Source organism: Vigna angularis, chromosome 4, assembly GCF_016808095.1.
Source record: "Vigna angularis cultivar LongXiaoDou No.4 chromosome 4, ASM1680809v1, whole genome shotgun sequence".
Classification (NCBI taxonomy): domain Eukaryota; kingdom Viridiplantae; phylum Streptophyta; class Magnoliopsida; order Fabales; family Fabaceae; genus Vigna; species Vigna angularis.
The window spans coordinates 17,010,951-17,025,703 of NC_068973.1; the positions used below are offsets into that span (position 1 = coordinate 17,010,951).

The 14,753-nt window shown below is 37.3% G+C and overlaps 1 protein-coding gene across 2 annotated transcripts; it reads right to left on the reverse strand.

Moving 5' to 3' along the window:
• Positions 1-1,851: 1,851 nt before the first annotated feature.
• LOC108330665 (uncharacterized protein At1g10890) lies at positions 1,852-5,447 on the reverse strand. Of its 2 annotated transcripts, XM_017565171.2 has the most exons (4): positions 5,214-5,444; positions 5,028-5,132; positions 3,575-3,794; positions 1,852-2,222 (listed from the first exon to the last, which is right to left on the reverse strand). In XM_017565171.2, the coding sequence occupies exons 1-4, from the start codon at positions 5,297-5,299 to the stop codon at positions 1,968-1,970; spliced, it is 666 nt and encodes a 221-aa protein (XP_017420660.1). In that variant the 5' UTR covers positions 5,300-5,444; the 3' UTR covers positions 1,852-1,967. The 2 variants fall into 2 exon arrangements, with proteins under 2 accessions (XP_017420660.1, XP_052732895.1); XM_052876935.1 differs by having other exon boundaries at positions 5,028-5,447.
• Between the last annotated feature and the right edge of the window lie 9,306 nt (positions 5,448-14,753).

Sequence of the window (14,753 nt, forward strand, 5' to 3'; positions counted from 1 at the left end):
AATAAAAAGGGTAAAAAAGGAGGGTGGTCTAGGGTGAAATTTGACCTGTTACCTTTGAGTAAAGCTAAGTGTTAGTCAATTCTAGCATGATTATTGGTGCTGCCTACCATCTCTCATTCCTTCCTTAGTCACTCTTCATATGTAACAATCACTTAATTTCATACTTTTTTGCTGTATAAAGTTAGACATTCATTTTTTATGAATCTCTTAAGAATCACCGTGAGATACTGGGATAACAAATTAGACTAAAACACCATTTACTGCTTCTATTTTTTTCTCCATTAACCTGGAATATGTCTCGACTCAAAAACCAAAAGGTAATTGATTTAAGAAATTAACTGTTATTATCTCCGTACATGTAAAATCTAAACATCAAATACTGAAGTTGTTTGTTTCCTTGTCTCGTGTAAATTGATCAACATGATTGCAGCACATAATTTTTTGAGTAAATTATACTCGTCTCTTTTGTATCTCTTCTTCTTTACTACTTACAAAAAGTTTCTTAATCTCTCCAAGAATGATTGTCGTAGACCTAAAAGGTAGGGTATTGTGTGCAATCCAAAAGACTGTCATATGGAGTCCCAGTTTAATTTACTTTACTAAAGAAATAATTAAATTTATTTAATAAAAGGGAAAAGTGATGACTTTTTGGCTCCAGTAATAGATGGCATCTAAGCATAAATTCCCGCAGAAAAGCATGCAAACAATTGCGAGAATGTGATAGTTAATGGGGGAAACAAATAAAGTAAAACATGACATATTATATTCCTTAGAACAGGGATGGATGGCAATGGTGCTGCTTTCCCCCACCCTCACGTAAATATAACAAGTACCTATGCAAAAGAGTAAATATTTAAGACTTTGAAGATTATATTTATTTGTTAAACAAATACCATAAAATGAAATTATATATATTTTTCTCGTCTCACAATTACATAAATAAATTTGATACGTATAATGAGTTTAGTAGTCATACTGAGTGGAAAATATTTTGTCTAATTGTAGCAGAAGTTAAAAGTTTATTATATATTATTATCCGTTATTGCATACTTAAAACTCCGCTCAGGCTCTTTTTCATTTTGTCAAAATATAATAGAAAACAAATTCATAAATATATTAGTCAGTCCCACCTGATAAATTAAAAGAACCGGGAGGCTTTTCTAGAAAACCATTAAGTTTTAATGATCTGCGTTTAAAGATAATAATTATCGCTTTCTATTATGAGACAGTTTTCCTCTGATTTTGCCACTTTTGGTAGATATAGTGGTCATATCATAACAGTGACGGCCAACCTGTGACAACGGCAACAAATACTTAGTTGTGTTTTTGACAGGTGCAAATTATCTACCAATCATCCTTGTTGAGCATCGAAAACAAACTTGATCAAATTATAACACCATTTTTTGTCGAGACCAACACAACTAGTCATAACAAGCACAACAATTATAGTCAGAACCACAATGAAATTAGTTTTAAATCTGATGCTCTTAGAAGCGTTTTTAATCCATTGTCATCCAATATATTTATATGTCGCTAAAAAAGTAAACATTCTGGGAAAAAAATCGAGATAAACTTTTTGATAATGCATAGCATATTCACAAAGAAATTTTACTCAAATCGAATTCTTTAAATTGTCGAAAAACTGTTTTTTCCTCAATATTTCTCCAGAGAAAGCATGATGTGGGATTACAACTTCACAAGCTCATGTACCGCAATAAGATCTATCATTATTTTATTGATCATTCACTGCATTCTGACTGATAATATCTAAACCCAGTGACATAGGCAGGTAGCCATTTCGCAAATAAATCTCATCATAATAGTAACTTCAAGAGAAAATTATACTTTCAATTTTTCTTATATCTTTTAATAAAATAGGTTGCATTTATAGGAGTATCAAATCGTTCATTCAAGATCATGGTTTCACACTAGGGTACAGATGAGTACAAATTGATATGATATGGTAATTAGAAACCATAAGACTTAGGCCTAGATTTGTTCTTACCCAAAGAATTAATTCGATTCGCATGTTCTTCTTCCTCCTCCAGCTTCTTTCTCCGAGCAGCCTCTTCTTTTTGTCTCTGAATCATCTCTAATTCCCTTTGTCGTTCCTCCTCCTTTCTTTGCTGCTCAAGTGCTTCTCTTCTCTGTGCTTCTTCCACTCTTCTCCTATTCTCTTCAAGCATCTTATCCAGCTCTTCTCTTTCTTTACGAGCTTGTTCCTGTCGAATGACAACACCGCATCACAATTTCCAAAAGACATTAGACGAGACCAGGAAAAGAAAAAGAAACCCAATTAAGATTTTACCATACTCTCCTAGTGGTTACAAACATGGTAGTTGAATCAGAATACAAAAATGGCTAATCGTAATGGGCCTTTCCCAAATCAAATCATAAGATTTATGTTCAACAATAAAACACAACATATATTTTAGAATTATGAAGTCAAATATAAAGTGACATGTAAGCCTCGATAATTCTCATTTTAGTTTCCAAAATATGAGAATAGAAAATAACATTATTTAAATTTAATTAGAAAATGAAAATGGTGAATCTAGATTTTAATTTTATTTTTTTAAAATTTTGATTAAATATTTGAAAGTCCTATATGAATAAAAGAGTTCAGTAAATAATGGATGGCCAAAAGTCAAAAGGTCACTTTTCTTGGAACTAAACACAACGCTATTGTTTAGGTTTAGGGCTGTGAATCGGGTCATGTCTCTTTTCAACCCACTAGCAGCATGTGCAGCCACGATTAGAATAGAAGATGTAGAACTTCAGTGCAGCATGATTGGCCCGCTCCAGTGTCCATTTTTTACACGTTTGGCTGCAAAAATCAATACTCCAACCACAACAGACATGAGACATGATGGCCCTAGGACAGCAAAGTGTTGCAACACACCACAATTCGCATGTAAGATACGATTCAAATGATCACGATTCATGTGCGATTTGCACAGTTCATGCACGATTCAAACACGAAAACAATACAACTCACAATTCATATCGCCATGCTGAAAATTTGCTTCATCGAAATTGTACAAACTACTGCTAACCATGCTCACAACTTAAAAGGTAGTATGCATACTTTTAGATACAAATCACAAACAGCTTATTTGTCAGTCGTCACAGGGAGAGACACTTCAACACTGTTACCTGATGACTTATAGCGCTAATGAACAAAGATACCAAGAGAAAAAGTAATTGGAACCAAATATAGATACTAAATCAGATGTGAAAACTGTATACATATCCGAGAACCTTGATATAATCTGATTAGTATTTGACAGACTGAGATTATTACGATCTGATCAATATTTTAACAGACAGGGTAAACCTAATTTCAGGATCATGGATTCTGGCAGGGTGACAGCTTGTTTAGCAGACAAAACATGATTAAAAGGTATCCCAAAGACCAGTATCATTTTTCAACACTAAATTTATCAATTTCTGATGAAACTTCCTACATTTTTTATGTGAATTATTCAGAGAATGATAAATACCTTGCCCGTGATTCTTGTTCAGATGAAAAGGGGGAAAGAGGAAAAAAAGAAGTCCCAGTGAGAATACTTACTTCTTTCCTTCTAGCTTCAGTAAGAGCATCTTCCTTTTCTTTTCCAAGTTGAGCTTCAACATCATCAAACAATTTTTTCACTCCCTCTGCCACACGCCTTTCTATTTCTAACTTGACTTCCTCTGATTTAAGCTTCTCCTCAACATTTTTTCGAATTGCTTCTTCCAGTCTTCTTGCAGTTTCCTCTTCCAACAGTTTCAACTCTTCCTCATGTTGACGCCTGTGCCAATGTTAGAAGTTGGAAAACATAAATTAATTGGCATTGATGAAAAAAGAAAGATGCACAAGCAACTAAGCAAGTCATACTAATTTCTATACCAGAAAGTTAGATAAGTATGTAAAACCAATGTTTTTTTTCAAATCTGTTTATTATTTATCTAGCCATTTCATCCATTGACATGGAAAATATGAGCTTGTTATGCTTACAAGGCATACCTCTCTAGCACGTTTCTGATCCATAACAAATGAAGTTTCTAGTGCAAGAGGAGATAATTGGAAGAAGCCAGTGTTCATCATATTTAACAAGTTGAACTTCCTTCAGAAAAGCCAGTGAAGAATGAAATTAACCTGTTGCATTTTAAAATTACATCACTTATCTTGAGCATAGACTGGAATTTATTCAGAAGCATCTAGCAAGAGAACTCATGTTCAAACGGTCGCTAACTTATATCAGGTCAAGTGTAGTACCAAAACCCTTGCATTCTTAAAAAGAACAATCTTATACAATAAGATGTGTCTACATTTTAAGATTTAATCCCTGTACGGGAAAACTATTAAATTTTAGTTCCTATACAGTTTTTCCCAGTAGTTTATTATCACCACGACTGTCAGAAAGTCTTCCCTGTATTAGAGCAAGAGGGACCAAAACTAGGAAAACATCCCCTAGTAGAGACTACAAATTATAGCTTTCTCATATACGGACTAAATCTATAAAAGGAGAAAAACATAGAAAACAAGTGAATAGACTAACAAGCTGCTCTAAACTCTCATACATCTTAGTAAATGGATCTCCTCCACAATATAGATTAGTTGTATTCATCTTTTATTTTGATAAGTAAAGAGGATTTTAATTAGATCTAACGCATCAGCAGCATAGATGAGTAGTATTCATGAATTTGAATTATCTCACGTCTTTGTTTCCTCCTTTGAAACAACACAAGCGAACAATGGCATAAAGACTAAAAATCTGCACAGAATAATAATTGCAATGCAGCATTGTTTATTATTACTATTATCATTCTCATTAGCATTATCAATTTCAAACAAAACGAATTTTTAATATTGTAAAAAATGCAAGATGAGTGCGGCGAGCAACCACATGCTTAAAAATGCCATTCAATAGTGGTGATATGTGCATTTAATACGAAACCCAACTAATGAAATTTCTTAAAACTAAGATCAATTCAAACGAAATCGAAAGAGAAGAAAAGGAATGGTTATGGTGATGGTTTACCTTTTCTTCTGATCTTTCTTGAGCTTAGGAGTTGGGCTGCGAGAAGGAGAGGGGGAGGAAGAGGTTCTGCGCCTTCTGCGGCGTTTGTGGGAAGGAGAGCGGCGCCTGAAACAACAGAGAGAACGAGTTAAAGAGAGGGAGAGCGAGAGAGGGAAAATGAAAGAGAAAAAGGAGATGAATTGGTACCTGGAAGTTCGAGAGTGGCGATGAGAAATCGGAGAAGGAGAGTATCTTCTTCTGCGAGAAGGAGAACGTGAAACACTGCGACCCATATCTCAATTTTCAAGCTTTCTCAACACCTTACCCAACTCACTACTCTATAACCCTTTCAATTAAAAACCCTACTCATCGCTGCTCACCAATTTTCCCCTTTCTCCCTTGCATCACCAAACTTCTATTCTATGTAGCACAGTGAAAATCATGTATTTAAGAATTAGGTTTTTAAATGCCTGAAACTTAAGAACAAAAATAAATTAACTTTTTATGTTCTAAAAATGAAAGTATAAATAAAAGATATAAGAGAGTAGTTGTTCTAAAATTTCACTACTTTAACAACGTTTTAAAAATGACAGTGAACATTGATAAAGCCTACTTAAATTAAAATAATTGAAGTAGTTTTATACCAAAGTAATTTGACCAAAAAAATTATATATATAGTCTTATAAATCTCTAGAAATATTTTTCATAATTTATACTTATAGTAATTCTTTTTCACAAAACATCATTAATCAAATTTTAAATATTTGTCAGAAAAGCATAACTTTTTTTAATTTTGAACTTTTATATTCAAGCTAGCGTGTACTAGATTAGAATAATTTAATTATAATTTTTCAAAATATTTCTTTCTCTAATAATTTGATTATAAATTTTTAAAATATTTCTATCTCTAAAAATTTATTTAACTATTTGCAACAATTTAATTATAATATTTTTTTATTTTTTCTTCCAAATTTTTGTTGTCATAGGTCATGTCTTTGATGTACAGTGTTATATTGATAAGTATTGTGTCATTGTGTTATTATTTTAATTCAATTTAATTTATATATATATATATATATATATATATATATATATATATATATATATAAAAGTATAAGTATTTTAAAAGAAAATAAGTAATTAAAACTAATATTAATTCATTTTAAAAATTATCTTATGAAAGTTAATAGAACTTGGTGTTGTTGGTGAGACTGAACTGGTTGGTTGGTGCAGTTTGAGTGTTAGTCTTCTTGGAGAATATAGACTGGAGTGAGATAGAAATCTAGCTAATTTATGTTTTTTTTTCTAAATTTCTTATATTTTATTTACTTAGCTTCTCTAAATGGGTCTTGTTTTGATGCTTATTACAGTATGTTGACGTAGTACTTATTTTAACGATGCTTTTTAAATTGTAATGATGAAAATAAGTTTATGTATAGAAATTAATGGTGTGCATAGATTTTTTTTATGAGCAATGGTGTGCATACATCAAATAGGTATTTCTATCTTTTAATTTTATTTTACAATATTTTTAGGTTGGGATTTGGGAAAATTTTCATGTAAAAATGGTTAAAGTCTCTTATGTCAATTGTCTTTGTTGTTTTAGTTCAATTTCCTCTTGTGAATATTGCTTGCTTCTTTGTTGATATCTCTAATATTGACTCAAGATTTGATGATGCTTTTTTTTAAAAGATGTTGCCTCCTTTGGTTCAGCTTCAAAGAAGTTAAAGCTACCGAAGAAAAATAGAGGAAGAAAAAACAATAATAGACAAATTGTTGGAGCCACTAAAGAAGAAAAAAGCAAAGGAGTTATAATACTTAAAAGATCAAACAAAGAAGAATAATTGTTTTAGGTAAATGTTATATTAGACTTGTTACGCACAATCCTATTTAGAATGTAAATTGAAATTATTGAAATTTGTTTTCCATTTAGTTTATTTTTATTATTTTGGGCTTATTGATTCACTCAAGTATGAGTAATTCTTGAAACAAAGTACATGTGATTCAAGTATATGTCATTGAGTACTTTCACAATTTTAGGCTTATTGTTAACTTTTCCCATGTAAAGAGAGAGTGTAATAAAGCAGCGACAATGAGTCATTGAGTACTTTCACAACAAAATCATGCATTACTTATTAGGAGATGATTGAGAAGCTAATAATGAGTCTTTCTTCCTTTTGATTGGACAATTTCGTGAGTCATGATCGGTTCCACTACAATTAGGATAATGACAACGATGAGGTTTCTTTGCAGCTTCAACTCCTCCTTTTGCCCTTGATCCTCTTGGTCGACCTTTTATTTTAGATGTGATAGGATTTTCAACATCACACTCATCAACACTTAGAACACCATGTTCTAGATCAATTGAATTTTCTTGAACTCAGACATGCCTTTTAAATAGTGAATGGCTTTCTTTAACTCTTTAGTAGTTACTTCAACTCGATCTTTGGTCTTTAAAGATTCAACCTTTAAACATTGCACGAGTGATCGAAACTCAACAGAGGAGTTATCATTAGAGTTGATTATGTGTCTTGGTTGTGGGATCAATGAGCTTTCTCTTCTCCATCGAGAAGAAAGATATACTTCTGGAATGCTAAAATAGTCATTCTTCAACAACACTCGAATAACATGTCTACATAGTATCCCAAAAAATTCAAATTCTTTACGAGAACAATGAATTAAATTTTTTTCCTTTATCCAAGTTACTGAACGATCTCCATCAAGTTTGGTATGATGCCGCACCGAGTAAGAGTCATTTTCAATCACACTTGTTGCATATTTTGTAGATAACTCAATCTCATGTTGAAGCAACTCAAAGGCATATGGTGTGAGTATGGATATAGCATGTTCCTCGATTGGAAAACTCGTTTTTATTAGAGGATTATGATACTTTTGACGCATTATCGCCTCTTCTCTAGCTTGATTTCTAATGTTCATTCCAGATCTCATCTTCGGATGTTGAATCATCATCTCTAAAAATCACTCCATACCAATTACCAATTCCTTCGGATATAACCACATCATGCTTGGCCTTTATCACATATAACCACATCACACTCTGTCTTTATCAAATATAACCACATCATGCAACTATAATCATCTACAAAAGAAACAAAGTGCTTGTTTCGTCCTAAAGAAGATATTCAAAAGAACCACACACATGATAATATACTACATGCAACAATTCAATAGCTCTCATATGCATGTGAGACTTGAAAACATTTCTTGGGTTGTTTTCCAAACAAACATTCTTCACACATTTTATTAGGTGGAGAGATATTAGGTAATCTAATCACCATTTTCTTGTTCGTTAATTGCTTCAAACTTTGGAAATTTAAATGGTCAAACCTCATGTTCCAAATTCAGTTTGATTTGTCAAGAATAGTGGTTGTGAAGCACTGACTTTCCACCTTGTGCAATCTGGTTTAAAACATTGTATTCTTTGACAAAGGAGACTTTAACACCAATCTTTGTCTCGAGTCATAAAACTTCAGAAGATTATCCTTCATGGTGACCGAGAAGCCTTTCTCAACTCTGACCTACACTCAAAAGATTACACTCCAAACCAGAAACATGTAATACATTCTCAACGATTTTTACCTTGTCTTCATCTCTTTTGATCACAATGTCACCAATACCTGCAACTGTCATGTATCACCAACAAACCTTACTTTGCTTTGTCTACTTGTATCAACATTGGGTAGTCAGTCCGTGTGTCAAATCATGTGATTGGAACATCTAGTATCTAGAAACCAATTTTCTAAAGAAAGATAATCTTAATTATGTTGTAAACATGAGCCAAATAGGATCTTTGTTAGACTCATCTTGACCTACATAAGCCTTGTTCTCCTAATCTTTCTTCTTTTTTTCCTTTTCCATGCCAAAAATTAGCTACATAATGCCCCCATTTTTCACAATTATAGTATTGAATATTCTTTCTATCTTGACATCAATTTCCAGTTCTACCTCCTATGTTTCCCCTACCAGGGGATTATGGTTTATCATCGTGTTTAGATTGTTCTTGATTAAAAGACCTCCTCCTTTCCTTGTTAAATCTGTTATTGTACTTACCTTTCGTCCACCTTCCACATGATCAACCAGTCTTCTTGGAGACTTTCGCTTGAAGTGTTTGTTCTTTAACACCTCTGTCAACAATCCCCGATAGTAATTTCAACTCATGGGCCTCCAACAATCCTTGGCGCTCTTCTACCGTCATCTTTATAATGTCCTTAGACTCTTCTATTCCAACTACAATGTAGTCAAACTTAGAGGATAATTTCCACAAGATTTTCTCCACCATATTTTGTTTTGTCACCATTTCCCCATAGGCTCTTATGGAATTCTGTTAGGTTTCTGTAATCAAAAACCTAATTCCCTTCTCTCACGAATCACAACAAGAACACAAAGCAGAAGAATGAATGAAACATAATGATTTATTTGCACATTAACAATATCGAAAGTCAATGTACAAGTATGGATGTAAGTATGGATAACTACGAGAGCGTAATCCCCTTCCTCAGGCCAATGCCCTGACTATATGAGTAAAAATATATCCTCCCCCCTACAGACTAACGATTATTCAATTTATAATAAGTTCTTTTCACCCAAAACCGTTAATACCGTTATGCTTTCCATTATTCAACCGAACGTCTCTTGTTCCACCGAACGACTACTTCCCCCTCTCCCTCAGTCGTTCGGCATTCACCTTATGCTCTCACTTCATTTGACCGCTCGTTCCCTGTTGCTCCCACTTCATGTGAACGATCGGTTCCTACTGCTCTCTTAGCATGTGACCGATCGGTCCCTACTGCTTTTAACCGTTCGGCTCCTTCCCCGTCGCCCTTAGTCGTTCGTTTCTTTCTTCTCTCATAAACTTTCCAGGTCCTATCATTACCCTCCGCCTGAAAATTAACCTTGTCCCCAAGGTTAAACTCTAGAAATTGATCTTGTATTGCCATCGAGTCCTCCCAAGTGGCCCCATCAACTCCACCTTCCTGCCACTCAATCAATATTTGTTCAACCAGATCCTCGCCCTTTTGCTTCTGTCTTTGGTCCAATACACGTAGTGGCCAAAATGAGGGCCCCTCTGCCTGCAACCCCTTTGGTAACTCCTTTTCCACCCTCTTTGTACCTACCGCCAGCATTAATTGTGACACGTGGAATACAGGGTGTATCCTCGCTGTGTTTGGTAATAGTAGCCTGTAAGCCACCTGTCCTACTTGCTGCACCACCTTAAATGGCTCGAAATACCTGGTCGAAAACTTTGGATGTAGCCTTACAACCATATAAGATTGCCTATGGGGCCTGATCTTCAAGTAGACCTAGTCATCAACCTTGATCTCTACTGGTTTCCTCTTACGATTAGCATGTTTGGCCATCAAATCTTGTGCTCTCATCAAATGAAACCGGAGCTGCTGCAACGCCTCATCCCTAATTTGCAATTCCTGCGCCACGGCATCCACTAAGGTTTCTCTTGGAGTAAACCTTGTCAATGAGGGAGGGGCTCTTCCATACACAATCACAAATGGTGTACACCTAGCTGCCCCTTGATAATTGGTATTGTACCAGTATTCCACCTAGGGGAGAATAGAACACCAACTCCTTGGCTGCTCAGAACTGAAACATCTCAAGTATCCCTCTAGAACCCTGTTTAAGTCCTCCATTTGTCCATTCGACTCCGGATGATATCTTGTACTCATCTGGAGTTGGATGCCTTGTATTTTGAACAACTCCTTCCAAAACAGGCTAAAAAATAAAGGATCTCTATCACTAACAATCGTCATCGGCACCCATGCAACCTCACCACTTCCTTCACGAAGATTTCAGCCACTGTGCGAGTTGTGTAGGGATGTTTCAGGGGAATAAAATGCCCGCACTTACTCAATCGATCTACCACAACCAGCAAAGCATCATAGCCCTGCGATTTGGGAAGCTTTACTATGAAATCCATATTAATCTCTTCCCAAATTGCTTGGGGAATCGGTAAGGGCTGCAACAATCCTTGAGGCGAGGAGGTTAGATATTTGTGTTGCTGGCAGATTAGACAGTGGGCCACGAAGTCTGTAACTGCCTTCTTCATCCCTACCCAGTATAACGACTAGGCCACCCGACGGTACGTTCGGTATACTCTAGAATGACCCCCAGTAGGAGACGTATGGAACTCAACTAATATTTTAGGTATCCATGTTGACTTTGCTTAGATAACCAATCTACCCTTATGTGGAGCCTGCCTCTTTCCATGGTATAAGGGGAATTACACTCCGGATCCTCCTTCAAGTTTTCCTTTATCTTCCTCAATTGTTCGTCCTCCTCGACTTGCCCCAAGACCTCCTGAAAATCCTGCCAATATGGTTTAGCCATTATTCTCAACTCCTTCTCCTCCTTTGCTTCTTCCCCATTCCTGGATAAGGCGTCAGCCACCCGATTTTCCGCCCTTGCCTTATACATTATTTCGAAATCGTACCCAAGGAGTTTGGCTATCCAATTCTATTGGTTCTGCGTAGTAATCCTCTGCTCCAGCAGATATTTTAGACTCTTCTTGTCTATATGTACCACAAACTTATGTCCAAGGAGATAGGGTCTCCAATGTTGGATAGCCAACACCAAGGCCATGAGCTCCTTTTCATAAATGGACTTGCTCAGTGTTCTTTCTAATAACGCCTTACTAAAAAATGCAATGGGCCTTTTGTTCTGTGTGAGAACAACCCCGACTCCACCACCATAAGCATCACACTCAATATTAAACTATTGGGTAAAATTCGACAAGGCCAACACTGGTGCAGTGGTGATCGCTGTCTTCAATTGCTCCATGGTTGTCTTAGCTGTTTCTGTCCATCTGAAATTTCCCTTCTTCAACAGGTCAGTCAATGGACGTGCAATCTTCCCATAGTTCCGTAAAAATCTTCTATAGTACCCTATCAAGCCTAGAAATCCTCTCAAGGCTTTAAGGGTCCTAAGTTAAGGCCACCCCCTTACAGCTTCCACCTTATCCGAATCCATTTCTACTCTCTTCTCAGAAATGTTATGTCCCAAATACTGTATCTGTACTTTGCCAAATTCACTCTTCTTTCTATTTGCCACCCATCCATGCTGCCTCAAGGTGCTCAAACCTTGCCCCACATGCTCCCTATGTTCTTCCCAAGTCCTGCTGTAGACTAGTATATCATCAAAGAATACTAGTACAAATCTTCTCAGATATGGCTTCAACAAACTATTCATAGCACTCTGAAATGTGGCTGGGGCATTAGTAAGGCCGAATGGCATCACAAGGAACTCATAGTGTCCTTGATGCGTCTAGAAGGCTGTCTTTTGGATGTTCGCTGCTCCCATTTTAATCTGGTGGTAACTCGCCTTTAAATCCATCTTTGAAAAGTATTTTTCCCCCCTCAGTTCATCCAGAAGCTCCTTTATGACCGGTATGGGAAACTTGTCAGGAATGGTTGCTCTATTAAGAGCCCTATAATCTATACAGAATCTCCAACTCCCATCCTTTCTCTTGACTAGATTAATCGGGCTTGAATAAGGGCTTGTGCTAGGCCTTATTATTCTCGTCTTAAGCATCTCCTCCACCTGTTTTTCAATTTCTCCTTTTATCATATGTGGATATCTATAGGGTCTTACATTAATGGGACCCTCTCCTTCTTTCAATGGTATTTTATGCACCATTTCCCTATCTCGGGGTAGTCCTCTAGGCTCTTGGAACACCACTTTATATTGTTCCAGTATGCTCTCCAATTCTTCTCCCTATGTTATTGTCAATCCTTGAGTTAATTCTCTGATATTTTTTTTCCCTCCATATGTCCTAAGCTCCATACTACTGTCACCTCTTCTATTTCTGTCATTTTGAACAGGGCTTCTGGCGCCACCACTTCTTTGGCCAAGGTGGGATCCCCCTGGATTGTTACCTGCTTCCCTCCTTGCCTGAAGACCATAGTTAATATTCCCCAGTCAGTAGTTACTTCTCCCAATTTCGCCAACCAATCTACTCCTAATATCACTTCTACCCCTCCTAACTCGAACAAGTAAAATTGTTCCTCTATCTCCACTTCTCCTATCTCTAGTATTACATTGCTGCACAGCCCCTGGGTCCTTTTCTTCTGCCCATCTCTGAGGCTCACCTGATACTGCCTAATATCCTCCACCTCTAAGGCCAACTCCGCCACCAACCTCTGAGATATGAAGTTGTGGCTGGTGCCACTATATATCAGAAGTAGCACCGGTCTCCCCTTTATCTTCCCCTGAAGCTTCATCATCCTGGATTGAGTTAATCCTCCTACAGAGAAAGCCGAAAGTTCCATTTGCCGCTGTTCCACCTCATCCTTCGCTCCTTCATCCTCTTCGACCTCATCTTCGCCCAATATAGTCACTCTCAGGCTTCGTTCAGGGCATCTATGGCCAACGCCGAAAGGCCTACCACAACGAAAACAACGACCCTCATCTTGTCGCTTCAGATACTCCTGGTAAGGTAGGTTTCTCACCCCTTTTTTCCCCTGTTATCACTTCCTCCTATCGCCCTTGTCTTGTACGCCACTACCCCAGGTGCTCCCTCTCTTTTTACTGAGCTAACACTCTTGTTTCCTCCTGACTTACCCATTCCGCTCCTGTTAGGTTCTATTCGGCCACTCGTCCCTCCACCGCCTGTGCTGCGTCCCCACGATGATGAGGTCTTACTTCCGATCCAACCTCCCACCTTATTATTTCAGCGAGCTTCTTCCACATCTCTAGCAATGCGCATGGCCATCATCAATTCGCTAGGGTCGAGCATTCGAACCTGATCTCGAATCTCCCCCTGTAACCCCGCAAGCAAATACCCTAACAATTGCTCCTCCAGTAACCCACTCGTTTGGCCCACCAGTACCTCAAATTCCTGAACGAATTCGTCCATAGTGCCAGTTTGCTTGGTCTCCCCCAACCACTCGAAAACAGTACCCCTGTTTCGTCCCCCGAATCGCATTACCAGCACATCCTTCAATCCTTCCTATGATTGGTTTCTCGCCTTCGTCCTCCAGAACTGAAACCAGTACCCCGCACTCCCTTCCATACTAATGTAAGCCAAGCGGATCTTCTCTTCCTCCGAAACGCCTTGTAATTCAAAGAATTTTTCTGCGCGATTGATCTAGTTGAGCGGATCCAATCCCTCGAAAAGGGGCAACTCTACCCATTTTCGCCACCCGCCATTTCCTTCGCCGCACTCCCCCCCTCTTCCTCCCATCTCGTCGTCGTCTTGTCCCTCGATTTCGGTTTACTAATGCTTGACTACTGTCTGACCACGTCTCCTCGCGCGCCCTTGCTCCTAGAATTCACATGACCTCTTGCAAGTCTTGTCGAATCGCCGTCGTATCTTGGCGCAGCGCTAAGTTTTCTGCCTTTATTCCATCAACCGCTATCTCCATGGCTTCTAGCTGGCTCTCCACTACATTCAATGTACTATCAATTCTTCCCTCCATCGCTTTCTTCTCCCTCAATTGGATCCGGCAGGTCGGACCAATTGTTAGGTTTCTGTAATCGAAAACCTAATTCCCTTCTCTCGTGAATCACAACAAGAACACAAAGCAGAAGAATGAATGAAACGTATTGATTTATTTGCACATTAAGAGTATCGAAAGTCAATGTACAAGTATGGATGTAAGTATGGATAACTACGGGAGCCTAATCCCCCTCCTCAGGCCAATGCCCTGACTATATGAGTAAAAATATATCCTCCCCCCTACAAACTGACGATTATTCTATTTATAATAAGTTCTTTCC